Source organism: Aethalodelphis obliquidens, unplaced genomic scaffold, assembly GCF_003676395.1.
Source record: "Aethalodelphis obliquidens isolate GAN/ISIS:26980383/991018 unplaced genomic scaffold, ASM367639v1 scaffold6, whole genome shotgun sequence".
Classification (NCBI taxonomy): domain Eukaryota; kingdom Metazoa; phylum Chordata; class Mammalia; order Artiodactyla; family Delphinidae; genus Aethalodelphis; species Aethalodelphis obliquidens.
Window position 1 is genome coordinate 42,310,065 of NW_020837950.1, and position 27,261 is coordinate 42,337,325.

Here is a 27,261-nt window from a genome sequence, read left to right on the forward strand (position 1 = left end):
CCCTTGTCGGGGAGCTAGGATCCCACATGCCTTGTGGCTGAAAAGCCAAACAGAAGCAATATTGCAACAAATTCAATAAAAACTTTAAAAATGGTCCACATAAAAAAAAAATCTTTAAAAATAAATTTTAAAAAATGAAAAATTAGGGGCTTCCCTGGTGGCGCAGTGGTTGGGAGTCCGCCTGCCGGTGCAGGGGACGCGGGTTCGTTCCCTGGTCCGGGAGGATCCCACATGCCACGGAGCGGCTGTGCCCGTGAGCCATGGCCGCTGGGCCTGCGTGTCCGGAGCCTGTGCTCCGCAACGGGAGAGGCCACAACAGTGAGAGGCCCACGTACAGCAAAAGAAAAGAAAAAATAAAAGTACTAGTGTTACAATTCTGGAGATAGTAGAGCAGCATTAGAAAGTAAGTGACATTTATAGAGGAACTTGTCAGTGCCAGGAGATTCAACGTCCACATTTCATTTAATTCTCAAATTCATCTCAAATGTAACTATTACTTCCATTTTACAAATGAGAGATTTGAGGCTCAAAGAAATTTTTTTAAAAGTCATTCCCGGGGCTTCCCTGGTGGCGCAGAGGTTGGGAGTCCGACTGCCGAGGCAGGGGGCGCGGGTTCGTGCCCCGGTCCAGGAAGATGCCACATGCTGCGGAGCGGCTGGGCCCGTGAGCCATGGCCGCTGAGCCTGCGCGTCCGGAGCCCGTGCTCCGCGGCGGGAGAGGCCACAATGGTGAGAGGCCCACGTACCGCAAAAAGATCACTCATTGAAAGCCAAATTAAAATATAATTTCTGCCTTTAAAGATCTCCAAATTTATTACAACTCCTAAAAAAAAAAAAAAAGTCATTCCCGAAGTTACTTCACAAATCCTAAATGACAGTGATTTCTGATTCTGAGTCCAGTGTTCCAGGCAACTGCATCACTGTGTCCAGGGTCCAGCAGAACTCTGATGTGGGGAGGGCTAAAATCTAAGGGAAAAATGAGGAGAATATGGCCTCTAATCCTGGCTCTCCATCTCCTGACAGGACTTTGGAAAAATCATTTCTTTGTTTTAAAGTCAGATTTGTCCATCCTTATTTAATATGGATAAATAACCTTTTATCTCCTCATATGTATAAGGAGTTAAGCAGTTAATGTATGCAAAACTTGTTGAAAATATAAAGTACACTTCTATATCTGTAGGAAGAATGACTTGTTACTATAATAGACCCAGATTAGCAGGTCCATTATCACTTGCAATCAGTTCAGTCCCAAATCATTATCAACCCCAAACTGGCAATGTTTTTGGGAGCAGATCTATCACATATTTCTTCTGTGTCTCCCAAACCATCTTAACACGTTCTGGGTTGGATAGTGGATGCATTTTTATGTGATGAAGTGGTGATTAAATCAAACTATTCTCCAATATGTACTTGAGTCATCAGTTATAGACCCAATTTTATCATATATCAAAAAGGATTCCTTAAATACCTGGACATAATTAGCCCAGGTTGCTTTATGAACGGTCATAACACTGGTTCATAGTATTATGCAATTGATTTTTAAAAGGAATAATGACCAGTTCTTTCTATTATCACATAAAAGAAAATATTTTATTTCCCTCAAATCCACTGCTTGCCTTTCAGACTAACTCAGGAAATGTTAGTAAAATAAATAGCGAAAAATAATTTACCTAGAACCCACAATTTCATTCTTCATGCCTCTAACAACTTGACAATAACTGCTCCATTTTGAGCATTTACTACGTATGTACTATAATCTGAACTTTACATACCCTACCTCTTTAATATTATAATGACGCTGTGCAATTGGATCTATTACTGTCCACATTTTATAGATGAGGAAACAGGTTCAGAGAGCAAAAACTAACTTGTCCAAGTCATAATCTGTCCAAGTCTGTAGCACAGCCTGACCTGAACCCAGACAGACTGATTCTAAAGTATAGCCTTTAACTGGTATCAAAGAAAAACCCACAGTGTAAGATTTGTGAGTTTAAGTTTTATTCAGGGACTTACTGAGGGCTATAAGGAGACGACCTCTCAGTGGCTCTGAGGAAACGACTCCAAAGAGGTGGAGGAGAAGCCAGTTTATATATGACTTTTTGGACTAGGAAATACACGCAATCAAACATACATCTTGCTGAAAGATTACTGCTAGTCACAAAGAACAGATATCCCAAGTTAATGATTTTAGTGCTTTTCTCTGTATGGGAAGATGTAAGAATCTGGGGTGATTGAAAGGCTTCCTGAGATATACACCCAACCATCTGAGGGTCTGTTTATCCAAAGCGACGAGTGCCTCATCCTGTTTTTCATCCTGAATTCCTCTCAGGGTGGGCAATTGCAGTGGGTGATGACTTACCCGCATAGAACCAGGTAGTGAGCAATGCCCTTTGTTTTTCTTTGTTTATCTTTGTTTACTCCAGAACCCTGCACACTAACCAAGGGCATAATCTAAGAAAACCAGCTTTCTTTTCTTGCCCACCTCCATTAAGCTCATTATCCTTTGTTTTATAAAAGACAGGAGGGAAGGAATGAAAAAGGGAGAAGGGAAGGAGGAGGGTGGAAAGAAAAAAAGGAAGAAAAGGGAGGAAAGAAGGTCCCTCAGCATCATCCACTAGGTTGTTGTCCCCCCTCAACAATCTAGGTATAAAATGGGGCTCATTCAACTTTTTAACACTAATCAATGTTGTCACAAAATAAATATGTGAAGTGCAAGTTTGGTCTGACTTGATGTCATCTTGCCTTTGTTTTGCATTTATCAGGAAAAGTATTCTTGAAGATTAAAGGGCCACTGGAAGATATTTATAAAATCTACTGCTATCACCACGATGAAGCGCACAGTGTACTGGAGTCCTATGAAAAGGAGGAGGAGCTGAAGCAACATTTGAGCCTCTGTATTCAGTCCTTAAAGTAAGGCCTTTTCGGGCTTCCCTGGGGGTGCAGTGGTTGAGAGTCCGCCTGCCGTTGCAGGGGACACGGGTTCGTGCCCCGGTCCGGGAAGATCCCACATGCCGCAGAGCGGCTGGGCCCATGAGCCATGGCCGCTGAGCCTACGCGTCCGGAGCCTGTGCTCCGCAACTGGAGAGGCCACAACAGTGAGAGGCCTGCGTACAGCAAAAAAAAAAAAAAAAAAAAGTAAGGCCTTTCAAATGATTTCCATGCACTCTCAGTCACCTAGCAGGGAACATTTTAACTGGATGTAGATGAAAGGTCTCCCATAAATCCTATGTTTTATGAGGCTTGCTGGGAGCTCTACTTTGTGTTCTCTTCATGAAAAGCTGACATGCCAGAAACCCTGATTGACTTGGTTTTTTTCCCTGCAAGGATGACTAAAAATAACATGGGAAAGATACGGGGCTCTGTAGAGATAGAAAAATGCAATATCAAAAAATGAAATGTAGAAGAAAAGCCCCTCTTAAAGCTGTTGTTACTTGCCTGCTCCCACCTAGGTCAAGTAATATGTGAAACAGCCTGTGTCACCATGGTCACAGGAGCACGTGGAATAATGAAGTTAGTGGGATGTCCCATGACCCTCTGAATGGCCCTTGCCATCCCCCAAACTCGCTGTGGGGAAGGAGGAGAGATTGGCAAAGCCACGTCAGGCCCTGTTAAAGTTAGTTTCAGGAAAGTTAGTCATGTCTTCCTTCCTCATCTCTAAATTGTTGGTGGGAAGTGCTACCTAATGTAATTGTTTTTAATCTGGGAGAAATATCTATTCACTATAAAAATCTGAAAAAGGGAGTTCCCTGGTGGCCTACTGGTTAGGGTTCCGGGCTTTCAGCCCTGTGGCCTGGGTTCAATCCCTGGTCGGAGAACTGAGATCCCACAAGCTGTGTGTACGGCCAAAAAAAAAAAAAAAAATCTGAAAAAAAATATAAGAAAGCATGAATAATATAAAAACCCTTACTATTCCATGTATTAATTCCTTTCTAACCATGAATTAAAAACCATAGTTTGCATTTTTTTCTGATCTTATTTATACACATAAATATGAACATGTATTTCAGTTCTTTTAAATGGAATTAGTATCTTACTGTATCTCCAGTTTTCTACCGAATGAAGCTTAAAGCCAAAATGTCCTCTCTACTCCACATCTTACCCAGTGGTTCTATTGTGGTATTTCACCTCTAAAGGTTATCCATTGTCAAATGGTCTTGATTAAGCTAAGAATTAACCAAGCAGAGAGAGCTATGGTGTATAAATCAACACACACCAACCAGTCTGATCCTCCCCGTTAGATACTCTATTGTGGGGGGGGTGGGCAGAAAGGGGGGTCTAATGTGGTACAACTGAATTAAAGTGAAATCAGGAGGCTAAATGAGACTACTCTGGAGAAAAGCCTTTCCAGGCTAGAACTGGGACTGAAGATGGGTTTAAACTGGACCCTACAAATTTCTTTAAATTAACTTTATCGCCCTCTACTGGCCATTAAGTTATTGCAGTTCTTTAACCATTTTCATGCTGCGGAAAAGTAACAATTTCAAGTCACTAAATCGCAAGCATTTATTTAGCACCTGTGCTGTAATGAGCATAGATCTGGGTCCTGAAAATACAAAAATAAATCATACTTAAACCGTGTGCACAAGCAGCTCAATATGATCAGGTGATTCTTAAAGATAATATGTGATGAGTAGTTCCAGTTCACTATTTCTCCATTATTGCTGTTTAGTTCAATGTTAACAAATCAATTTAGATAAACCATAAAGTTTCATATATTAGAAGCAACATCTTCTAAATTTACAGGTGCTTTATCCAAGGAAGAAATAATAGTGTTATCCTGGGTGTGAATGAACACCTTTCCTACCTTAAACTAGTGGCAAGATCTAATCTAATTAATGTCTATCTTGAGCCATTTTCCTTCTTCAGTTTCCAGAAATAAAAGAGAGAAATCTTATAGCAAGTGAACAAGTAGAACCTTGAATCATCACTCTAACCCCAGCCCCAGGTCTAGAGGTCCACACAGGGAGAGGATGTAGTTAATTTATTTGGGCAAATGCTTCTGACAGCTGCCCAGAAGTGGAGCTGTCTGTTCAGAGGGAGACGAACAATAGTTTATTATTCATTAAGCTGTTGACTCCTAAGAGAAAGAAATTAACCGTGCCAGAATATTCCATCAGGCAGTGTAGCTCAGTACCATACCCCGCTACAACAGCTAAAGCAGAAGGAATTTGGAAACTTCATAAAATCCCAATTACTGAAAATTACTTTCAGACCCAAAGGCTTATTTGATCTTTTTCTGAAAGCCTTAAATTCTTGTCCTGGTGGTGTCCCAAATATTGTATATCCTGCCCTGTTCTGCTATTAGGGAATCATTTCAGGCATTGGAAGGTGCTAAGGTTTAGGAAAACACAAAATCCAAAGGAAGTAATACTGGCAGGACTATTTCTTAAGGGAAAGAAAGTCAAAATAAAATAGTTTAAATTAGAGCTATTTTTCCCAAAGTTGCCTTTCCATGAAAATAAAGTTAATGATGAATTGTACTGGTCTGCCTGATAACTGAAAGCAGGAGAATTATTGACATTCCTATGATACTGATCTCAACTGAGTTAAGCTTTAAATTCTGAGAAACAGGTTTTCAAACAGGTTTATAGGCCAAAGAGCGTCTGGAACACCCCAAGGGCTTGGTTTCCCTTGCCAAGTAATCAGTCAAAGCTATTACTGGGGCTCTGCCTTTTCCTTGTGGCTAAATAACAGAGCCCAAGCACAGTTGCCAATTTCTAATGAATATTAGGTGTGGCCTCCATTTTCTACCCTGCTGTGGGGTATTGGAACAACTGGATTTGAAGCAGTACCCATGAAGAAGGTGGCTCCGTGCCTCAGACGGTAAAGCAGATTTTAAAGCAACAGAAGTTGCATTTTATCCAAAATTAAAATGTTTATTGAGGGCCTAATAAATATTTATTATAGGTACTAGATAATGTTGAAAATATCTTTTTTTTCCAAATATATAAACATAGTTCTTGCCTCCTGGGAACATACCTTCTAGTTGGTAGATAAACAAAACCATCTGGAAAGCTTAATAATAATACAAGAGTTAATTTAAATAACACACCAGAAGCTGTCACGGTGAGGTTCAAGACTAACTTCCAAAAGGAGAGTAGAGAGATTTCCTGGTTCTGTAACCAAGAGACTTGAGCTCATAACATTTGGCTATTCTTTGAAGCCCATTATCTTTCAAAAGAGCAAATAATATTGGTATCCAGAAAATAATTTTGAATCCCTTTGAAACGTTTGGGCAATGTTTCTTTGTGTGTGAGTTTCCCTACTTTGGACCCACCAGGGATGTGTAATAAAAGTGCAACTGCCTATGCTCTGCTCCAGACCAAAAAAAATTAGGATCGCTGGGGGTCCACTCCATGAATCTGCGCTTTAACAAACACCCTTGGGTGATCATGGACACACACTCCAGTGAAGATCTACTTTAGAAGGAGAAATCACGCCCATGGTACCCACTCACTGCTTTCCCTGAAGCACACAGGCTGTTTTCATGACTATAGATACAATCTAAGCAGTAATTTCAGGGTTTAGAAACCTTAAGAAAGAAAAGACTAAAACAATCTAGAAGCACAATCCCACATCTGCATCTACAGCTTATAAATTGGAAGTCTGCAAGTTCTTTATTTATTCAACAAGGAGTATTTACAGCGTCACATTAGTGACCTGTAAGATTACATGAAATACTGATTTAATACAGTTTCTAAACTTATGGAAATTATTTGCTAAATGCCTAGTTACTTAGCCTCTTTGGGGTTATTTAAGGTTTCTGCTCTGCATGAGGAAAGTGAAAAATAGAATAGCTGTGAATGCAAGTGTAGCTATAATTAGAATAGTCTGTCTGCAGCCTCCTTTATCTGTTTTCCTAGTTATAAATACCACCAAATCCCTGATGCCTTTCAGAGGCCCTAAAGATTTGTTTATTTGTAATAGAAAAAGAATGAAGAGGCTTTTCCAAGTTTTTTGGTAGGTAACCGGAAGATGCATTTCTAACTTCATGTCTAGCTGTTATAAATCTATCTACATTTTTCTTCTTCCTAACTGAGGCCACCATCCTCAGGAGGAAAACTTCTAACTTCTAGTCATCTGGGTGCTTTGGCTGCTTATATTACCGCTATAGCTTTTCCATTCAGGGAAGCTAAAAGCTCATGCAACATGACATCAAAGGAATAGATTTCAATTTGTCCACCACAGTTTATATTTCTTAATATTATTCTAGTGGGGTGTTCCAAGTAAAAATTAAAATCACTTTTGGAAACTCTTTCAGTTCTTTATTACATGACATCATGTTTGAACAAAGACGATAATCCTTAACGGAATAGTCATGAAAAAACTATTGTTAACTTTGAGTCAAATTATAATGACCCCACGAGGGTGTAAGGTGGGGTGGTGGATATATTATTACTTTACCCCCCAAAGGGGTAAATGGACCCAAGTTAACTTTGTCCTTCCTGAAATGTCCTTGGCTGGGGTTAACTTCTGGAAAGTTTTAGCCTAAAAGGGAGATTTTTTAAAATGATAAGCAAATAAAAAGGAGATGTTATAACATAATGCCACTATTCCACTGTTGGAAAACCTCAGGTTCCTTTTCATAAAATGTTATATTTACATTAAACACAGTGTTTAATATATGTTATAATATGGAGGTTTTATTTGGTTGAAGTAAATGGAATAGAAAAAAAAAATTTTCCATAGTCTTCTCTAGGAGTTAGAAGAACAATCTTTTCTTTCAACTTCAAAGTATGTGTTTTGGTTCCAAAGTGATTGCATCTTTCACTTGTTTGTTTTCATAGAAAACTGCATTCTTATTTTTATTCAACTTCCATCCCAAATTTTCTGATCTATGACTTGCAGAGCAAAATAAGAAAAGGAAATTCCTTAATAGAAGGGGATAGAAATTGGGGAAAGAATGTGAGCTTAAAGAAAATGAATGGAAAGAAATACTGGGCAGGAGGGTAGTGGTGGTGTACTTTCTTTCATTGAGATAGAAGAGTTCTTCAAACAAGAGTTAATAATTGTTTGAAATTGTAGCACCTGATTTTTAAAAATTTATAATCCTCTGTTGGATTCCCAACTGGGAGGTCTTGGATTCAACAAAACCTAGTTATTTCAAGATGTCTAGGGATCCATTCATACACTGTCTGGAGAGCGAAGGGATACTTGCTATACATATATGTATACCATTGTTTTCCACATATATAAAGTACTGGGATTAATTTTTTTTAATTAAGCCCATGAAAATTTATGAAATTCAGCATAGGTAGTTATTGAATTTTTTCTCAATCATTGAATATGAAAAGACCATCTACTATGATGTGATGGGATCACGACATTTTTTTTGTATTGAAAACATTCATTGTGTTCCAGAAAACTGGAAACCAGAGATCAAGGTGATCAGTTTATTAATACAGGTTATTACTTTATTTCTCTATAGCCACATGAGGCTTTCAGAGAGAAGTTCCTATCTCCTTTATTCTTGAAATTTAACTTGAAAGATTCCCACTTTTTTATTGTTAAATTAATTAATTTGACAAATACGTTTTGTGCTACTGTGTGCCAGTCCGTTTTTCAGGTACTGGGGCTACAACGGAGAACAAAGCAAGGATAAATCCTTGCCCTCCTTGGCATCGGGGAGCGGAGAGATAGACAAGAAACCAAGTAAACATATAGTATATTAGAAAGTGACAAAGCGTTATGGGGAGAAATAAAGCAGGGAATGAGAATCAAGAGTAGAGTGGGAGGCAGGTACAATGTTTAAGAGGCTGGTCAGGGAAAGCATCACTGGGCAGGGGCATTTGAACAAAGACCTGAGGGAGATAAGGAAGGAGCCATATTGATATCTGGAGGAAGGGCAGTCAGGCAAGTGCAAGGACCTCGAGGCAGGAGCCTGCGCTTTGAAAAGAGCAAGGAGGCGCGCAGTTGCCACAGATGGGGAGAGTAGCTGAACTATGGGAAATGAGGTAGAGAAGACGTGGAAGTAGAGGCAGATCGCGTTGCCTTGGAAAGACTTTAGTTTTGCTTGAGCAAAATGGAAGCCACAAAAGCTAGCAATGCCGAGTGAAAGTTTTTACGGGAATTATCTAATTGAATAGGTGAATTGTTTATCATCTATCTAGCTATCTATATATATAAAAAACACTATAGACAGATATTATAAAGCACTTGATAGTAGTTTTCTGCAAGTCAATAACACTTTCCTTTGTAATCTTATCTCAATTTCTCCTAATTACTATGTTTAATAGATTTTTATTTCATAATATAAACAAAGATTAACATTTAAATCCATTTTCAAATGACTAAAATTTACTAACTATAATCTGAATCAACAGTTTTTAAACCTTATACAAAGTGTGAAACAAATATGGTGGATACATACTAAAATAAAGTTTTAGGGATATTATAAAACTAATTCTATAAAACCTTCATGAAAATGACTTATTACATTATTTTACATAATAAAATTTTAAAACTTATATAATGTTTGCTTATTACCTCAAATATCTCGATTTACATGAATTTACTTTTTTTTTCCTTTTCTTACAGGAAAATATACATGCAAGCGTAAGTACTTTTGTTTAAATAATAGATATCAAATGTTAAAATCATGGGGAAAAGCTGATGGATATTTCTGTGCAAATCAGAATTTTTAGTTTTTACACTGATATTCATCACTTTTAATAAGTTAAGATTGCAAAGACATTTACCCTAGATATTATTGGTGCATTTATTTCCAATTTGTCTGAGATGATCTTACATATTAAATTATTATTATGTGTACCTTATTAAACTTTTTAGAAGAATCTTGGGATATAATTTACTTAAGTCACAAGTTTGTTGGTGCCAGGAACTCTTTGGGAACTGCTTATCACACATATGTTTAGGAATCACTTTAATGTGTCCAAAAATATTTCTTCCTAAGGACAACATTAGTCTAAAAAGTCTCAGATTGATACCATAATGTTTTTGAAGGTTACATAGATTAATGTGTAAAAGAAAAGCTTCCTTATGCATTACAGTAAAATATTCTGTTTCTTCTGATTTGGACTCTGATTCACAGAGAAAAAAATCATACACACACATACGTAGCATGAAAATGAAATATTAAGATGAAATAATTGGTTACTAGGACAATATAGAAATTATCTTATAAAAGCAACACACACATACACATACTTTGCAAGATGTCCATTTTTATAGAAGAACAGCATGTCTGGTCTGACTAATATTGAAAAGATGATATTGATTTGAATATGAAGTCAAATCTACCAGGACTTAAAAAAGCACATGTTTGCCTTAGCATGGTCAGGAGCTATCTAAAGTCCTGAGTTCCTAGTCTGCTTGTGCGTGTGTGCGTGTGTGTGTGTGTGCGTGTGTGTGTACCTTCTAAACTCCTGAAACTTTACAAGAAATACAAAATTTACAAAATAAAAATTATAGTAATTTAAGCTGTACATATCTGCCATTCATGCTTTGGTGCAGAGCAACCTTGAGGAAAGACAGAATTCCAGGGTGAGGTAGAAGAATCAGGCATCATACAGGAGACCTGTAGACTAAGGTTTTATACCCCAGCCAAGCTGAGAAGTTAGTTTTTGGCATACCAAACAAGCACCCAGTTCTCTCACTTTATAAGCCTTTTCTTTCAAAAGGAAAAAAAATATCCTATAGTATAAACAGATATGATTAGATTTGTTCAAGACCATTTGAATTTGAAGAGGAGTATAATAGAATAGGGCCTTTTGGTCCTTTCACACACCAGAGCTTTCCTGGCTTCTCTTCAATGAGAGTTGATGGTATTGGAGGGGTGGGGGATTGCTGTCTCATTATAAAGCCTGTGGCCCTGGCATTGTGCCTAGGACTGGAGATTCACAGAGCTGGGGGATGAGAGAAGAACTTCATATGCTACACGTCTATTCTACACATACGATGTATGCTACACATATCATGTATGCTACACATAACGATGCTACGGAGAAACCCAAACCAACGTTGTGGCCAACCCAATACTTAGATTTCTTTTCCTAGAGCTTAGGTCTTTATAACCAAAGATTGAGAGACAGAGACAGACAGAAAGAGAGATTCAGAGAAGGAAAGTGAGCAAATTTTAATACATTAGCATGCACAGGGTCCTACATACAGAATACTTGAAACAAACAGCACCTTGTATTGAAATGCTTGCTTAAAAAATTGCACTGGCTTCTGCGGCAGTCCTGTTGTGTGGGTGTTAGCAGGCTGCTTATGCCCCCCTCTAACCCATTCTATACATCAAGAACTCAAAAATAGGAAGAAGAGTCATGGCGTGTGGCTGCATGAATGTCAAAGCCACGTTTGCCATGAGTTATTTTCCTTCCTGTTTCTCTCATTCAGGAAAGGAGGCACAGACGCTGCTACCTAAAAGAGCAAAAGGCAATGTCAAATGTTATGTAATTGTTGGGCTCTTCAGTAGCTAAGGCCAAGAATGTCGCAACCAGAGTAGTGCATTGATGAGATGTGGGTTTTAAAATGGCTTCAAAAAAATGTCTTACTTATGGAAGCTGAAAACTGTCTTTTTTTCACAATCTGCATTTTAAAAAGTACAGAGAAAGGCAAAGACATTTAAAATTTCTAAAATGTTTACTTTGAATTATAATCTTATGAAAACATCAAAACAGTATCAAAGTGACAAGAGTCATAGAATCTTCCACCAAAGGGTCTCCCCCAAAGCATGGGATACAAGTCCCATGTTCTAAAGCAAGAAAAATATACCTATTCTAAATGTACCTCCAGAAATACACTGTTTTATCTTCAATATTTATACTTCTCTATATGCTTCTCTGCCTGACCAGTTATTTCCACCTTTGGATCTCAGGGTTTCATTTCCACCTTTGGATCTCAGGGTTTCAATCAATCTCAAAATGTTATGTTATTTTTTCTTAAGTTTTGTATTTTTAAAATTATTGAAGAAACACTGAAAACAGAAAATCAAAATGAGGACACAGAAGACAATTGGTAGTCACATTCCAGAGTGAAGTATTTTAACATCACATGAGTCCCTTACTTCCCTGCAATTGTTTTCTCTACACAGACACATGTTGACTAAAATAGGACAGCTATATATTTCCTGTATGTCAACTTGCTACCTCTTTGTCATACATCATGAGTATCTCTCTATGTCAGTAAACATAAATCCACATTGCTTTATGACTGCATACTATTCTATCTGATGTATATACCATAATTTAGTTTACCAAACCCTTACAGATACTTGAAGTGTGTCTGTCTTGCAAAGATTGACTTTACGTGTTCATTCTTATACATGATCTTTGAATAATAGTTTAATTATTTTCTTTGGATGGATTTCTAAAAGTGGAATTGCTAGATCAAAGGGCTTTTGATACTTATTGCCAGATAATTTAAGAAAAGTTGAACTAATTTATAGTCCCACTACCATATATGAGTTATCCATTTATCTACTACTTGCTAGCACTAGATAAAATTAATGTTTGCATCCTTACAACTTATGGCAATGTAATAGGCCAAAAGTAGCGTTGTATTGTTTTCATTATCACTAAAAATAATCTTGTGTTTAACCATTTGCATTTCACCTCTAATGAATTATCTTTTTTATTGATTGTTCACTTTTACCGAGATGTTTATCTTTTTCTAAAAGATTGATGATGGCTCTTTAATTAGCAAGTGTATTATCCTTTTTCTATCTTATGTACTATGAATAATTTTTCCAGATTATCATTTGACTTTTAACATAGTGTATAGTTGCTTCTGTTTTCATTTTTATCCATTCAGTTTTACAGAGCTAAATTTTAAAATAGATTTATCACTTTTTTCTATTGTAGCTTTTGGATTTTGTATCTCACTTAGAAACCCTGAGTTTGTTTTTAAACCGTAATCCCATGTTTTCACCAAGATCTTGTATAATTTCATTTTTAACATTTAAATCTTTGATCTATCTAGAAATTATTTTGGTGTAAAGAATCCATTTTTATTATTTTTTATATGACAAGCTAATTATCACAATACCTGATATTGAATGGTTCCTTTTTTCCACTGAGTAGGAATGTCATATTTACCACATAATTTCCATACATATTTGTATTTATTTCCTTATTTTCTATTTTGTGCTTGATTTCCATTTGCCCGTATATGTACCCATATCAAACTGCTTTCATTTTTGCAGTTTTATATTTTAATATCAGGTATAACTAATGTCAGCTCAGTATTATTCCTTTTCAGAATTTTCTTGAATATTCTTGAATGTTTCCTTCTTTAAAAACTTTCTCTTTTGTTAAAATTATATCTACCCATTGTTTAAAAAGCCAAATAGTTCTACAGGATTTAAGAAAAACAGTAGTCTACTGTATAGCACAGGGAACTATATTCAATATTCTGGGATAAAGCATAATGGAAAATAATATAACAAAGAATGTATATATGTGTATAACTGAGTCACTTTGCTGTACAGCAGAAATTAACACAACACTGTAAATCAACTATCCTCCAATAAAAATTTTCTTTTAATTAGAAAGAAAAGAAAAATAGTAGTCTCCTCTTCTACCTGCCCCTAAATGCTCCTCACCGAACACAATATTTTCACACATTTTAGTTGACTATTTTGGTATTTATCTTCATGACTCCGAAAAAATTTGGCTTTTCCTTTTTAGGTGTTGTGTATTGACTTCCCGCTATGGAAGACAAGAATCTCTCTCTCTTCCCTACCTGATCTCTACTACACACACACACACACACACACACACACACACACACACACACACACATCCCATCTAACCATTCTCCCTATGGAGTTACATTGTAATTTGAATTAGAACAATAATCAGTGCTTGAATTATTATACGTGAATAAATTTCAGAGCTAAACCCTGGAATAAATGGATTACTTGTTTTTCTGGGAGTTAATTATTTCCTTTTTTCCCCCCTTAATTTTCTTTGTACTAATCATTAATGCTGAACTCACAGCCAGTCATCTTGAAGACAGCCAGGTGAATTTTGTATGCTATCAATTTCATCTCCCTGTAAAAGCCTCTCCCAGAGCCTTCTGACCTTTTGAGTTTGGACTGATGACACTGGGCATTACTGTCTTTTAGGAACTCCCCTCCCATCATCTAGACTTTCTCTTTGCCTCTTTCCTGTTTTTAGTAGAGGACATCCTGCAATAGTTTCCCCTATTCATCAAAGAATGCATGGGAAGGAAAATTTTAAGAACTTTTATATCAAAAATGTCTTTATTTTACCCTCACACTTGATTTATATAGTTTGATTTCGTATAGAATTCTAAATTGAAAATCATTCATCTTCAGACTATAAAGGTAATTCGCCATTGTTTCTTTCAGTATTGCTACAAGAAATGAAAATGATTCCTAATTGTTTGTTTTTAACTGTTTAGTTTGTATGTTTCCCTGAAGGATTGTAGGCTTTACTCTGTCCCCGATAATTTGCAATTTTATGGATTCCAAGGTGAGTCCGTTTCATCCATTGTGCTGTGTACTCAGTGAGTTCTTTCAACCTGCTAACTCATGTTCCTTGAATTATTTCATAGATGATTTCCTTCCCATGTGTTCTGTTCTCTCTTTCTGGGACTCTTATTATTTTGATATTGGAACTCCTAGACTGGTCTTCTAATTTTCTTATACTTTCTTCCATTTTTGTATTTTTGCTCTTCTCTCTGGAAAGTTCCTGAACATTTTCTCCAATACTTGTGAGTTTTTATTTCTGCTATTATCCTTTTAATTTCCAAGAGCTCTTCCTTAGTCTTCCAAATGATCTCAAGGTGCCATTTGTGTAGCACCTTAAGAATTATGCTGGGGACTTCCCTGGTGGCACAGTGGTTAAGAACCCGCCTGCCAATGCAGGGGACACGGGTTTGAGCCCTGGTCCCGGAGGATCCCACATGCCGTGGAGCAACTAAGCCCGTGTGCCACAACTACTGAGACTGCGCTCTGAGAAGCCCACGCACCGCAACGGAGAGTAGCACCCGCTCTCCGCAACTAGAGAAAGCCCACACGCAGCAATGAAGACCCAACACAGCCAATAAATAAATCAATAATTAAAAAATAATAATAAAAAACACTTGGAGTTTAAAAAAAAAAAAAAAGAATTATGCTGTTTCTTAACCAGGTTTTTAACTAGTCCTTCTTATTCTAATTCCCATGCCCCTCTCCCTTCACTTCCATAGGTCTCAAGGACTCTAGTTAATGAACCTTTGGAGGAGTGATTAAATAATTGCTTCTCCATATTACTGGTTCTTTCCGGTCTGCTATATCAATTACCATTTGCTCATCTCCTTTACAGTTTCTAAAATTTGTTAGTAGTTCTATATTTGTTTTCAAAGCAATTTTAAAATTATGACAAGTGTTATTTGCTTATTATTTGCATAGCAATATGCAGTTTCCTCTAAAGTTGACTTGTGATGTTTTAAAAGGAGAGTAAATTGAAAAAAAAATCAATACCAGTATAGATGGTTTGTGGCTTCTATAAACTAAATATTAAATTTAAGATATTGTGGCCATAAAATAGAGGAAATTCAAAGTAATATGATCAATAGTTACATGATTAGTTTTCCTTCATTTTCTCCCTCAAATTAAGAAATATAGATATACCTCAATGTTGAAGTATATCTGATTTTTTCTGTTTTCATCAGTTTTTACATTGCTTAAATATCATTTTAATTTTCATTGTGCAACTGTTTTCTTGTACTCGATGCAAAGCTCTTTATAGCAAAACTGGATCCTGCTAAAACAAAGCCAGCTGTGTTTACTTAACTTTGTAATGTTCCAATAATAATTTGTAATGAGATTAGTGTAGCTACTTTCGGTACTAAATATTTGCCAAAGTATTCATGATAAGATAGAGGAATATGAAACAGAATTACAAATTAATAACTACCTTAGTTTTCAGCACAATATGTATGAGGAATTGTTATGCATTTGGTTACTTTTTGCGGGGGAGGCATGTGATAATTGGCTGCTTGGATGAACTGGGTTATATCACATAAGATTCATCTGCCTGGCACAGTGGTCAGAACTCATTCTTACTGGGAGGGATTGGATGGGGTGAGCGTTGTGGCACTGAATGCCTGGAGTGTCATTATCTAGGAACACATCCTCTATCTTTTCTACCATATTGCTTGCCTGTGTGATGTAGATGTCAGAACACCATTGCTCATCACTTGGGCAACTGTCCACCGTGCTTATCTGAAGACAAAGGTGTCTGGGAGATTTCTCATTTTTGAGAAAAGCTTTTTTAATATTCGCATCTGTGATGCTTTTAAGAGAAACAGTCATCATTTATTATTGTTATTATTGTCATTTGAAACATAAAAGGGAGAGAATAGAACTTTGATGCCAAAGAGTGATAGAAAAAGAAGTAATTATAAGATCTGGACAGAACTAAAAGGCCTAGGTTGTTGGGGTTTTTTTAATATCTTTATTGTAGTATAATTGCTTTACAGTGTTGTGATAGTTTCTGCTGTATGACAAAGTGAATCAGCTATATACATATGTATATCCCCATATCCCCTGCCTCTTGCATCTCCCTCCCACCCTCCCTATCCCACCCCTCTAGGTGGTCACAAAGCACCGAGCTGATCTCCCTGTACCATGCAGGTGCTTCCCACTAGCTATCTATTTCACATTTGGTAGTGTATATATGTCCATGCCACTCTCTCACTTTGTCCCAGCTTACCCTTCCCCCTCCCCATATCCTCAAGTCCATTTTCTATGTCTGTGTCTTTATTCCTGTCCTGTCCCTAGGTTCATCAGAACTTTCTTTTTTTTTAGATTCCATTTATATGTGTTAGCATACGTATTTGTTTTTCTGTTTCAGACTTACTTCACTCTGTATGACAGACTCTAGGTCCATCCACCTCACTACAAATAACTCAATTTCATTTCTTTTTATGGCTGAGTACTATTCCATTGTATATACATGCCACATCTTCTTTATCCATTCATCTGTCGATGGACACTTAGGTTGCTTCCCTGCCCTGGCTATTGTAAATTGTGATGCAATGAACATTGTGGTACCTGACTCTTTTTGAATTATGGTTTTCTCAAGGTATATGCACAGTAGTGGGATTGCTGGGTCGTATGGTAGTTCTATTTTTAGTTTTTTAAGGAACCTCCATACTGTTCTCCATAGTGGTTGTATCAAATTACATTCCAACCAACAGTGCAAGAGGGTTCCCTTTTCTCCACACCCTCTCTAGCATTTATTGTTTGTAGATTTTTTGATGATGGCCATTCTGACCGGTGTGAGCTGATACCTCATTGTAGTTTTGATTTGTATTTCTCTAATAATTAGTGATGTTGAGTATCCTTTCATGTGTTTGTTGGCAATCTGTATATCTTCTTTGAAGAAATGTCTGTTTAGGTCTTCTGCCCATTTTTGGATTGGGTTGTTTTTTTGATACTGAGCTGCATGAGCTACTTGTATATTTTGAAGATTAATCCTTTGTCAGTTGCTTCATTTGCAAATATTTTCTCCCATTCTAAGGGTTGTCTTTTGGTCTTGTTTATGGTTTCCTTTGTTGTGCAAAAGCTTTTAAGTTTCATTAGGTCCCAATTTGTTTATTTTTGTTTTTATTTCCATTTCTCTAGGAGGTGGGTCAAAAAGGATCTTGCTGTGATTTATGTCATAGAGTGTTCTGCCTATGTTTTCTAGGTTGGTTTTTTGACGGATCCTGATAAGCAAGAAAGGAGAGCAGCTCAAAGATACAAGTATATTCTTTAATATATCTGGGCATTTTTTTTTGTAATTAGAAGTTTTTCTATATGTATGTAACAATAGGCCACACGGATAAGCTATCTTATTAAAATTGAGTTTTGTTTGATTGAATTGTGTGATTACATCTATATTTTGATGGTATTTTTAGTGATTTTTATAAGACTAAATAAACTGATATTTGGTGATAGTAAAAAGGAAAACTCAGAAGGAATCTGATCTTATTCATAAGGATAATGATTTCTTCTAATCAAGTTAATACCTTCCATATTCCTGACTTGTTCTTATTTAAGGAATTATTTCTACTTAAGTGTCTAAATTGTTGAAGAATTTATGTTTAAGATATAGAAAGATGTTGTCTGTCGTATTCAAAGGTTTGGCTACTGATATACCATTGGTGAGAAAATCTGTTTTTAGTCATTATTTTTTCAGTATTCATAATAGATTTACATTTTTTTCCCAACCACTTCACCCAGTCTTCTTGGAAACCAGTAATATCTGTCTCTCTCTCTCCCTCATTTCCTCTTTGTCACCCTGTCTCCTTATTTCCCTTCCTCCTTCCTTAGTAGATTTGGTGCAAATGGGTAGGAAGTACAAGATAAAGTCTATCAAAGCAACTCTTTTTTGACAAAGGAGGCAAGAATATACAATGGAGAAAAGAGAGTCTCTTCAGCAAGTGGTGTTGGGAAAGTTGGACAGCTGCATGTAAATCAATGAAGTTAGAACACACCCTCATGTCATACACAAAAATAAACTCAAAATGGCTTAAAGACTTACGTATAAGACATGACACCATAGAACTCCTATAAGAGAACATAGGCAAAACGTTCTCTGACATAAATAATACCAATGTTTTCTTAGGTCAATTTCCCAATGCAATAGAAATAAAAGCAAAAATAAACAAATGGGACCTAATCAAAATTATAAGCTTTTGCACAGCAAAGGAAATCATAAACAAAACAAAAAGACAACCTATGGACTGGGAGAAAATATTTACAAATTATGCAACTGACAAAGGGTTAATTTCTAAAATATACAAACAGCTCACACAATTCAATAAGAGAAAACAACAAACAACCCAATCGAAAAATAGGCAAAAGACCTAAATAGACATTTCTCCAAAGAAGACATACAGATGGCCTATAGACATATGAAAAGATGCTCAACATCACTAATCATTAGAGAAATGCAAATCAAATCTACAATGAGGTACCACCTCACACCAGTCAGAATGGCCATCATTAAAAAGTCTACTAATAATAAATGCTGGAGAGGGTGTGGAAAAAAGGGAACCCTCTTATACTGTTACTGAGGATGTAAATTGGTGCAGCCACTATGGAAAACAGTATGGACGTTCCTCAAAAAGCTAAAAATAGAACTACTATGTGATCCAGCAATCTCATTCCTGGGCATATATCCAGACAAAACTATAATTTGAAAAGATACATGCACCCTTATGTTCATAGCAGCACTATTTACAATAATGAAGACATGGAAACAACATAAACGTCCATCAATATATGAATAGATAAAGAAGATATGGTATACATGGAATATATATGGTATAAATGGTATACATGGAATATAATGGAATATTACTCAGCCATAAAAAAGAATGAAATAATGCCATTTGCAGCAACATGGATGCAATTACAGATTATCATACTAAGTGAAGTCAGAAATTCAAAGACAATTACCATATGATATCACTTATATGTGGAATCTAAAATACAGCACAAATGAACATATCTATGAAAGAGAAACAGACTCACAGACATAGAGAACAGACTTGTGGTTATCAAGGGGGAGGAGAGTAGGGAAAGGGAAGGATTGGGAGTTTGAGTTTAGCAGAGGCAAACTATTATATATAGGATGGATAAATAACAAGGTCCTACTGTTTAGCACAGGGAACTATATTCAATGTCCTGTGATAAACCATAATGGAAAAGAATATGTATAACTGAGTCACTTTGCTGTACAGCAGAAATTAGCACAACACTGTAAATCAACTACTCTTCAATAAATTTTTTTAACTTAAAAAATAAAAAGCAACTCTTTACTCCCTCACAAGCCTTTATCATTTATTTTGATTTTCCTTTGAAAAATGTTGCCTTTTGGTTTGATTCAGTCTTTGTCTGTATTACAGTATAATCATTTTCTCAACATATGAATAAAATTCAGGACTATTGTGCAATTTTTTTTTTTTTTTTTTTTTTTTGCTGTATGCGCGGGCCTCTCACCGTTGTGGCCTCTCCCGTTGCGGATCACAAGCTCCGGATGCGCAGGCTCAGCGGCCATGGCTCATGGGCCCAGCTGCTCCGCGGCATGTGGGATCTTCCCGGACCGGGGCACGAACCTGTGTCCCCTGCATCGGCAGGCAGACTCTCAACCACTGCGCCAACAGGGAAGCCCATTGTGCAATTTAAAAAAAAAAAAAGTGGAATGTAAAATTACAGAAAATATGAGAAATCTGTCACTTCGGTTTACAAATATTCATTGAGGGAATAATATTTGTCATGCTGGAGATATAGTGGTGACAGAAATTGAACATAAACTGGTAAATAAAGGAAAAGGATGATTCCAGATAGTGATTAAGTGCTATAATGAAAATAAAATGGGGACATGTGACAGAGTGACTGGGGTGTGTGTGTGTGTGTCTGCATGTGTGCACTTACATGTGATAATCAAAGTTCCTTAGTTTCTCACTTATCAAATGAAAAGTTCAAACAGATACTCTCTAGGGTGCCTTCAGATCTTTTCTAATGATGCAACTTTTCTAATGTTGTTCAATGCTTTTTAGATCTGTTTCACCATTTCAATTATGTGGTCTGTTGTCCGCCCATACAGTACTTGAAACTTAGTAATTGAAGAATGAAAAATCCACCCATCAGGATTTGAAAACAGTGTCTATATTCTCTCTCTTCTAGATAAAAACCTAAAGGAAAACAAATGAGTGTATCCGTGTATCAGAAGGGACTCAAAACACAATTTTCATCCATGTTCCATTTACAGTATCTCTTTATTTGCCTCTTGCATAAAGAGGCTATTAGACATCACTGCTTTCTGGCTGAATGAATTGAATACAGCGGGTTGGACAACAGCATGACCAAGCTGGTAGCTTTTTCATTTCCTGTGAACTACTTTGCCAGTTGGAATGGCTCTAGTCTCATCTCAGAAGCTCCGAAAGGAAGAGTCAGGGGTGACTGCTCACTTTTGTGTAGCCATTTGAAGATCGGTGGGCTAAGAAGAATTCCACATGGAAAGTCATTGCGTAATAGCAATGATCAGTGATAGTGATGATATTAACACTATCTAGAGAATGTTGCATTTATTATAAATCTCTTTGGGGGAGTGTGATAGAACCTCTGAAATACTATAAATTCAACTTCTTAATCTGGTAGAAGAAAGAGGACAAATTATGTTTAGATTTTTAAATGATGAACTTATTCTCCTCACTTAATAATCACAAAAATACCATCAGGAAAATGCATTTTTATTCGTTGTCATGGGAAATGCAGTCTAGAATTGTTTCCCACTATTATTATAAAACCTGTTATTAAAAAAACTGTAAGTGGAACATGGTTGGAAATCATGCTTTGAGTTCTTTCAGGTGAACAAATATACTTATTTTCTTTTAAATTTTGTTTAGTAGTAGGATCTTTCAGCCTTGCTTCTTTTTGCCATCCATTGTCCTTGCTTTCATTTACAAACTGAACATAGCCAAATGGAAGGGGAAAAGGGTGAAAAACAGTTTCAGGATTAATAATAAAAAAAAATTAAAATCACAAAAATAAAAAGGAGATAATAAGACAAATGTTTGTGAAACAGGTATTAATTTATCTCTATTGCAGAGGCAAACCAAACTTACTGGACATGGGCTCTTTGATGATCAAACCAATTCAGAGAGTGATGAAGTACCCACTATTACTCTGTGAACTCCGGAATTCCACCCCTCCCTCTCACCCAGACTTTAGAGCACTGGAGGATGCCTTTGCTGCAGTGAAAGATATTAATGTAAACATCAATGAACTTAAAAGACGGAAGGATTTAGGTAAGAGGAGATATGATCAATTGGGGGTTTTCCAGTGTTGGAATATTCTGTTCATGTTTTGGAGAATCAGAATGTCTCAGTAGTTACAGCAGTTGCAGTGATAATGGTCATTTGATATTTAAAGTTAGAGGCTAGGGAGGAGAGGATGGTTTTGCCTTGCCAGCTAGCTTCAGGATAAGATCATGAGGCAAAAGATTGACAACTTTTTATTGAACAGCCCTATACTCAACCTCTTTTGACCACTGCATGCCCGATGACATACTGTGGGCTGAAGACACCCATAGCATATGATCTTTCTGTTCTTGGCGTTATGCATGGTAGGAAGGAGGCATGGCCTGGTAGCTGGGAGCAGTGAAAAGCTAGAGCTGAAAAGGGGTGGTGAGAAGGGCAGATACAGGTAAGATGGCCCAGCTAACACATCAGGCTTATTTGGTTCTGGAACACAAAGAATGGGTATTTTTTGGCAATTAATTGCTCCACTGAAGGGAGAAAGTATATTTCTTTCGCAAATTAACAAATTATTGTTAACTATTTGTTAGCTAAGGTGTAAAGTTCACCTCTAAAGTAGAATGTAGGTTTCAAAATAGGAGGCACAATTAGATGGTTCCTATCATCTCAGATGTAGTAGTGCATTGGGATAGACCATGGGTCCTCTCTCAGTGTGATTTGTGTCCATAAGTTCTTGATTGGCTTTGTACTTCTAACATTAAATCTCAATTAAACAGTAAAAGCAATGGTAGGACTGTGGAGCTAATTGAACCAACCACTTCATTTATTTTTATTGTTTGTATTTTCTAATGTTTTATTTTAAAAATTGTATATATTTGCATTAATAAAGTGTAACTATAAAGAAAAGTAAAGTTGTAGAGTGAAAGACACCGTAAACAAAATGAAAAGATAGCCCGTAGACAAAGGATTACTATCTAGAATATATAATTATTGATATTAAATCAGTAAAAACATTCTAATACAAAAAAGCTTAATAATAAAAATGAGCGATTCACAGAAAGACCAGTAAGTTTTTAAATGCTAAGATTCACTAATAATCAGGGAAATGCAAATTAAAATCACAATGACAAAGTGTTCCCAGCCTACTAGATTGGCAATAAGATTTTTAGTGGTTAATGTTAAGTGCTGAATCTCAGTTTGCAGGTGAGAATGTAAATTAGAATCACCACTTCGGAGAACAATTTGAAAATACCTATTAAATTGAAGGTATACATACCCAAGATACAGAAAATCAGATTCTAGATATTTGAGAAACTGGCTCATATGCTCGTGGAGAGGTATACTGGTAACTAGCATTGTTCGTAATAGCAAAAGATAAAAAAGGAAAACAAAAAAAGAAACAAGAAAACAAAGAAATAGACAGTGGTTTGCATATTAATCCAGATAATGGATACACTGTGTTTTATATACTATGATACCAAGAAAACATAAAATTAATTAAAGTACATGTATCAATTAGACAGATCTCAAAAACACAATGTTGAGTTTTTTAAAAAGTAAATTAGCAAGTGACAGAAGAATGAATGCAATATGGTACCATTTTAATAAGGATTGAAAATAATACTATACACCGTATGACTACATACCTACAAAGTAAAGGCGTGAAAATAGATACGGATATAATAAACCCCATAATTTTGGATCACAGATCCCTTTAGGGATCAAAGATGGGGCTCAGAGAAGTTTGAATTGTTGTGTGATTTTTTTAAATAAAAAGATTGGAAACAAGGCAAAATGTTAAGATTTGACAAAGCTGGGAGATGGACAATAGCTGTAATAATGTTTTAACTTTTCTGTTTGCTTAAACTCAAAATTTCAAAGTTTTAAAGAGGAAAATTTTTCTACTCTCATGATTCCAGTTTGCATAGCTAACATTTTAGTAAGTTCTCTTCAGAATTTCTATGTCTTTTTTTCTATTTTTTTCTTCTTTTTCCTTCTTTCCTTCCTTTTGCAAATGGTACTACAGTTTGCTGGGGCTTTTTAAAAACTTAATTTTATATCATGAACATTCTTCAGGTTAATATGGTCTTCTTTTTCATGGTTCCACAGTATCCCATTCATGAGTATATCATAATTTATTAAACCATACCTCTATGAGTAAACTTTTAGATTGTTTCCAACATTCTGTTCTTAAAAAACAATGCTATAGCAAACAAAAGTTTGTATGCCTCATTATGGAAAGCAGATTTTCTACGCAGACTTCCTGGTCATACACTATAAATATTTTCACTTTTACAAGACTCTGCCAAATTGTTCTCTACAAAAACTATATTGATTTAATCCATGTCCACAGCGTATAAGAATGCTCCTGTCTCCACACCATTACCAAAACAGAATGTTCAGAATATTTAACATTTTGAACAATATGAGAGGTGAAAATCATGTTAAAGATAAAAAAGTACACCTCAGAGAGGTCACTCAGCTTACCCCAAATCTCTCAGCTAGTGGAGAGACCACCCTGGGATGGATCTGAGGTCTTCTTATGTTGGCTGCAGTTGTCTTTCCATTAGTTAGGTCTCGATGCTTCATTCTAGAGACCCCAGGTAACAAGTGTATGGTCTGAGAAGAGAGAGTTTTTTCCAGTGTCAGGAATTTCTTTAATGTGCGAGGTAAATGAACCTTGGGCTTTGAGGAGCTCAAGTCCTAGAACAGTTTCTGAAGGTCAGTGGGGTGGGCGTCTGGAGCGGTGACTGGGCAGAGGGGCTGGAGCACATTGCATCGGTACCAGAGGTCCGAAAATCATACAGAGTGTTATCTTAAATATAAATATTAATCTTGAATACTTTGGATGGAACACACACTTTCTGTGCCTCACATGTTCAGATATGTTATTGCATTCTTCCGTTTCAGTTCTAAAATACAAGAAGAACGATGAGGATGAATCACTTAAAGATAAATTGTCTAAACTAAATATTCATTCAATTAGCAAGAAATCAAAAAGAGTGACAAATCATCTAAAGATTCTGACCAGAGGAGAATCACAGGTAATTTTTCTTCTTGGGCCACATATATTTTCCTGGGGAACACGAATGCTGACATTTTTGTGAGATTTTGTTTTATCGTTATCAGAGCTGTTTCTAGAACATACTGAGAATCGAAGTAATTGCCCTCGATGCTGTTCCTTTCTCCCTCTCTCTTCTCTCTCTCCCCCTCCGTTTTGCAGGATATTGAGTGGGGGTTGTTCTGACACTGTCTTAGCTGTGGTGCTTCCATTCAGGAAGAGGACAAAGGAGAGGTAAAGACATAAGGACAGGGATCAACAAGGGATGCCCCAGGAGTTCTGACACCATCAATTAGCACATACTCTCACCCAAGGCAATGCCCTCCTTTCATCCCTGTCTTATTTCTGCTTTGTAAAAAGTCTCATTTCTTTTAGTTCCCTTGATGGTCATCTTATATTTATTTCACCTATGAAAATAATGTTTAGGTGCATACCTCAGCATGACTTTTCCTACCTGTTACCACTTTCCTCGTCCCCTACCCCCAGGTGCACATTATATTACTGGGTAACTCTTTGGTGTCAGCTGTTTAGTCTAGCTTGAACCATTTCCATCTCACCCCTAATAAACAGTGAATGGATTAACAAAGGCCCTCCAACTTTAATGTGTATAAGAATCACCTGAGGAGCTTGCTAAACGACAGATTCCAGGGTTCTACCTGGTTCAAAGGTGCAACCTAGACGTCTGTATTTTTACAAAGACTACAGGTATTTTTAAGCTAATTGATCTGGAAATAAGTGATCAATGGAACACACTTTGAGAATCACAAGATAGTAATTCTCAAATTAATTGAGTAATTAGTAATTAATTAATCAGTAATTCATGGCCCAGAGGTGGTAATACAGTGGGCTTCTAACCAAAAGTAAGCAGAACAATTCTTAAGATACTATATAGTACTTTTGCCCCCCTTCTCATGTGTGATTTCATCCTTTGTTATGTTAGCATCTCTAACAAAGGTTTTTACTTTGAACTAGAGGCAACTGGTTCAGCTCTGCTTTTAGATAGCTCTTCCTATCTACCTTACCCTTTGGCTGCTGTGGTCTTTTTGCTTTTCATTAAGTCTTTGCTGCTTTCGGACCACTAATCTAATGGAAGAGGAAGTGGCCTCTTCCTCCTCTGAATGCCTAACACACTTAGTGTATCTCAGTCTTGGCACTGTTAGTATTTGCAGGAGTCATCACAGAAATGAAGAGCAAAGTTTCTGAATTCATTCAGATCTGGGTTTGAATCTCACTTCTGCCACTTAACAAATATTTGTCTTTGGGCACATAACTTAAATTCAATGTAATCATCTGTAAATGGGGATATATAGTAGGACCTAACACATGAAGTGGTTGTGAGGATTCAATGAAATGATGCTTATAAAGAAAGGACCTAACACAGTGTAAGCATTCAGTATACTGGCTATCATCATCATCATTATTTTATATTGTATATAAAATATTGTTATTTACCTTTTAATGTGCGGACTTCTTACTTCCCACATGGATAAAAACTTCTTTATGCATGGTGTGTTAATCGTATCTTCTACTTTCTGTATTTAATGATGTTTTGACATCCTAAAAAAGCTTGCTGGCCAAAGAAAGACGCCGCTTTCTTTGAGTGGGCTAGCCCACTCTTATAGAGGGCAAAGGACTCAGCTGGAATCACTTCTTTCATTTGCAAACCAACCAATCCTGGGTCTATAGCCCCAACCAACTCCTTATCTAACTCTCACATGTGAAGCCAATATTCCCTGCCCTAAATCCTGCCGAGGCCAGGTACCAGGCAACCAGAGACTACCTCCATAGCCCAAAGCCTGCTGGAATTATTCAAACGTCCTAAACATTTTACCCTGCCCCAGCTCTTTCTATGGGATTTCTCACAGAAACTCCAATAAAGGCTCTGGCCTTGACTCTTCCCTTGCTCCTTTCTGCCAAACGACCAGAACTTAGTGAGTCCCCTGTGGCCCTGCATGACATGCAATGACCCCCTATCTAGGACCTGTGAGAATAATAAATTTCTTCCAAGCTTCTCTCTTTTCCTCCTGTGGCTGTACTGTCTGTACCATACCATACCCAGTATGGCTATTCTTAGAACACACGGCTCGTATGATTCTTGTACTTACTTGTTGATATACTTCTAGGGGCTCACTGGGCCTACTGCATAGAGGAGGTAACTCCAGGCTCCTCTTCTCAATGTAGAACTATAATGTGGGAATCTTGGGACATTTATGGTGTGTGGCCATAGATCAGGAAAAGGAAAATCCAGACGTTTCAACTAAAGACTACAGTAATAAAATTGAACTGGGAATTCATTCGAAGAAGAGACTGTAGCCTCCATGGGCATGTGTAAATGTAGTCTAAACAATTCTCCCCTACTCTTTGGGATGTTGCTTCTGACCCAAGACAATACTGCTGAGTAACAATAGGCAGGTCTTAATTCTGGGCAGGCTCTTGTAGGAGCTGTTACCGTCTTTAATGTATTTATCATCAGCTTCT

At 36.8% G+C, this 27,261-nt stretch overlaps 1 protein-coding gene across 1 annotated transcript in view; it reads left to right on the forward strand.

The window, feature by feature from the left end:
- The window catches only part of ARHGEF38 (Rho guanine nucleotide exchange factor 38), a 156,625-nt gene that overhangs the window by 98,419 nt on the left and 30,945 nt on the right, over positions 1–27,261 (forward strand). The window contains exons 4-7 of the mRNA XM_027103425.1: positions 2,762–2,909; positions 9,537–9,554; positions 21,574–21,773; positions 24,633–24,766. Of these exons, the coding sequence (XP_026959226.1) occupies positions 2,762–2,909; positions 9,537–9,554; positions 21,574–21,773; positions 24,633–24,766 (500 nt within the window). The remainder of the gene's footprint in view (positions 1–2,761; positions 2,910–9,536; positions 9,555–21,573; positions 21,774–24,632; positions 24,767–27,261) is intronic.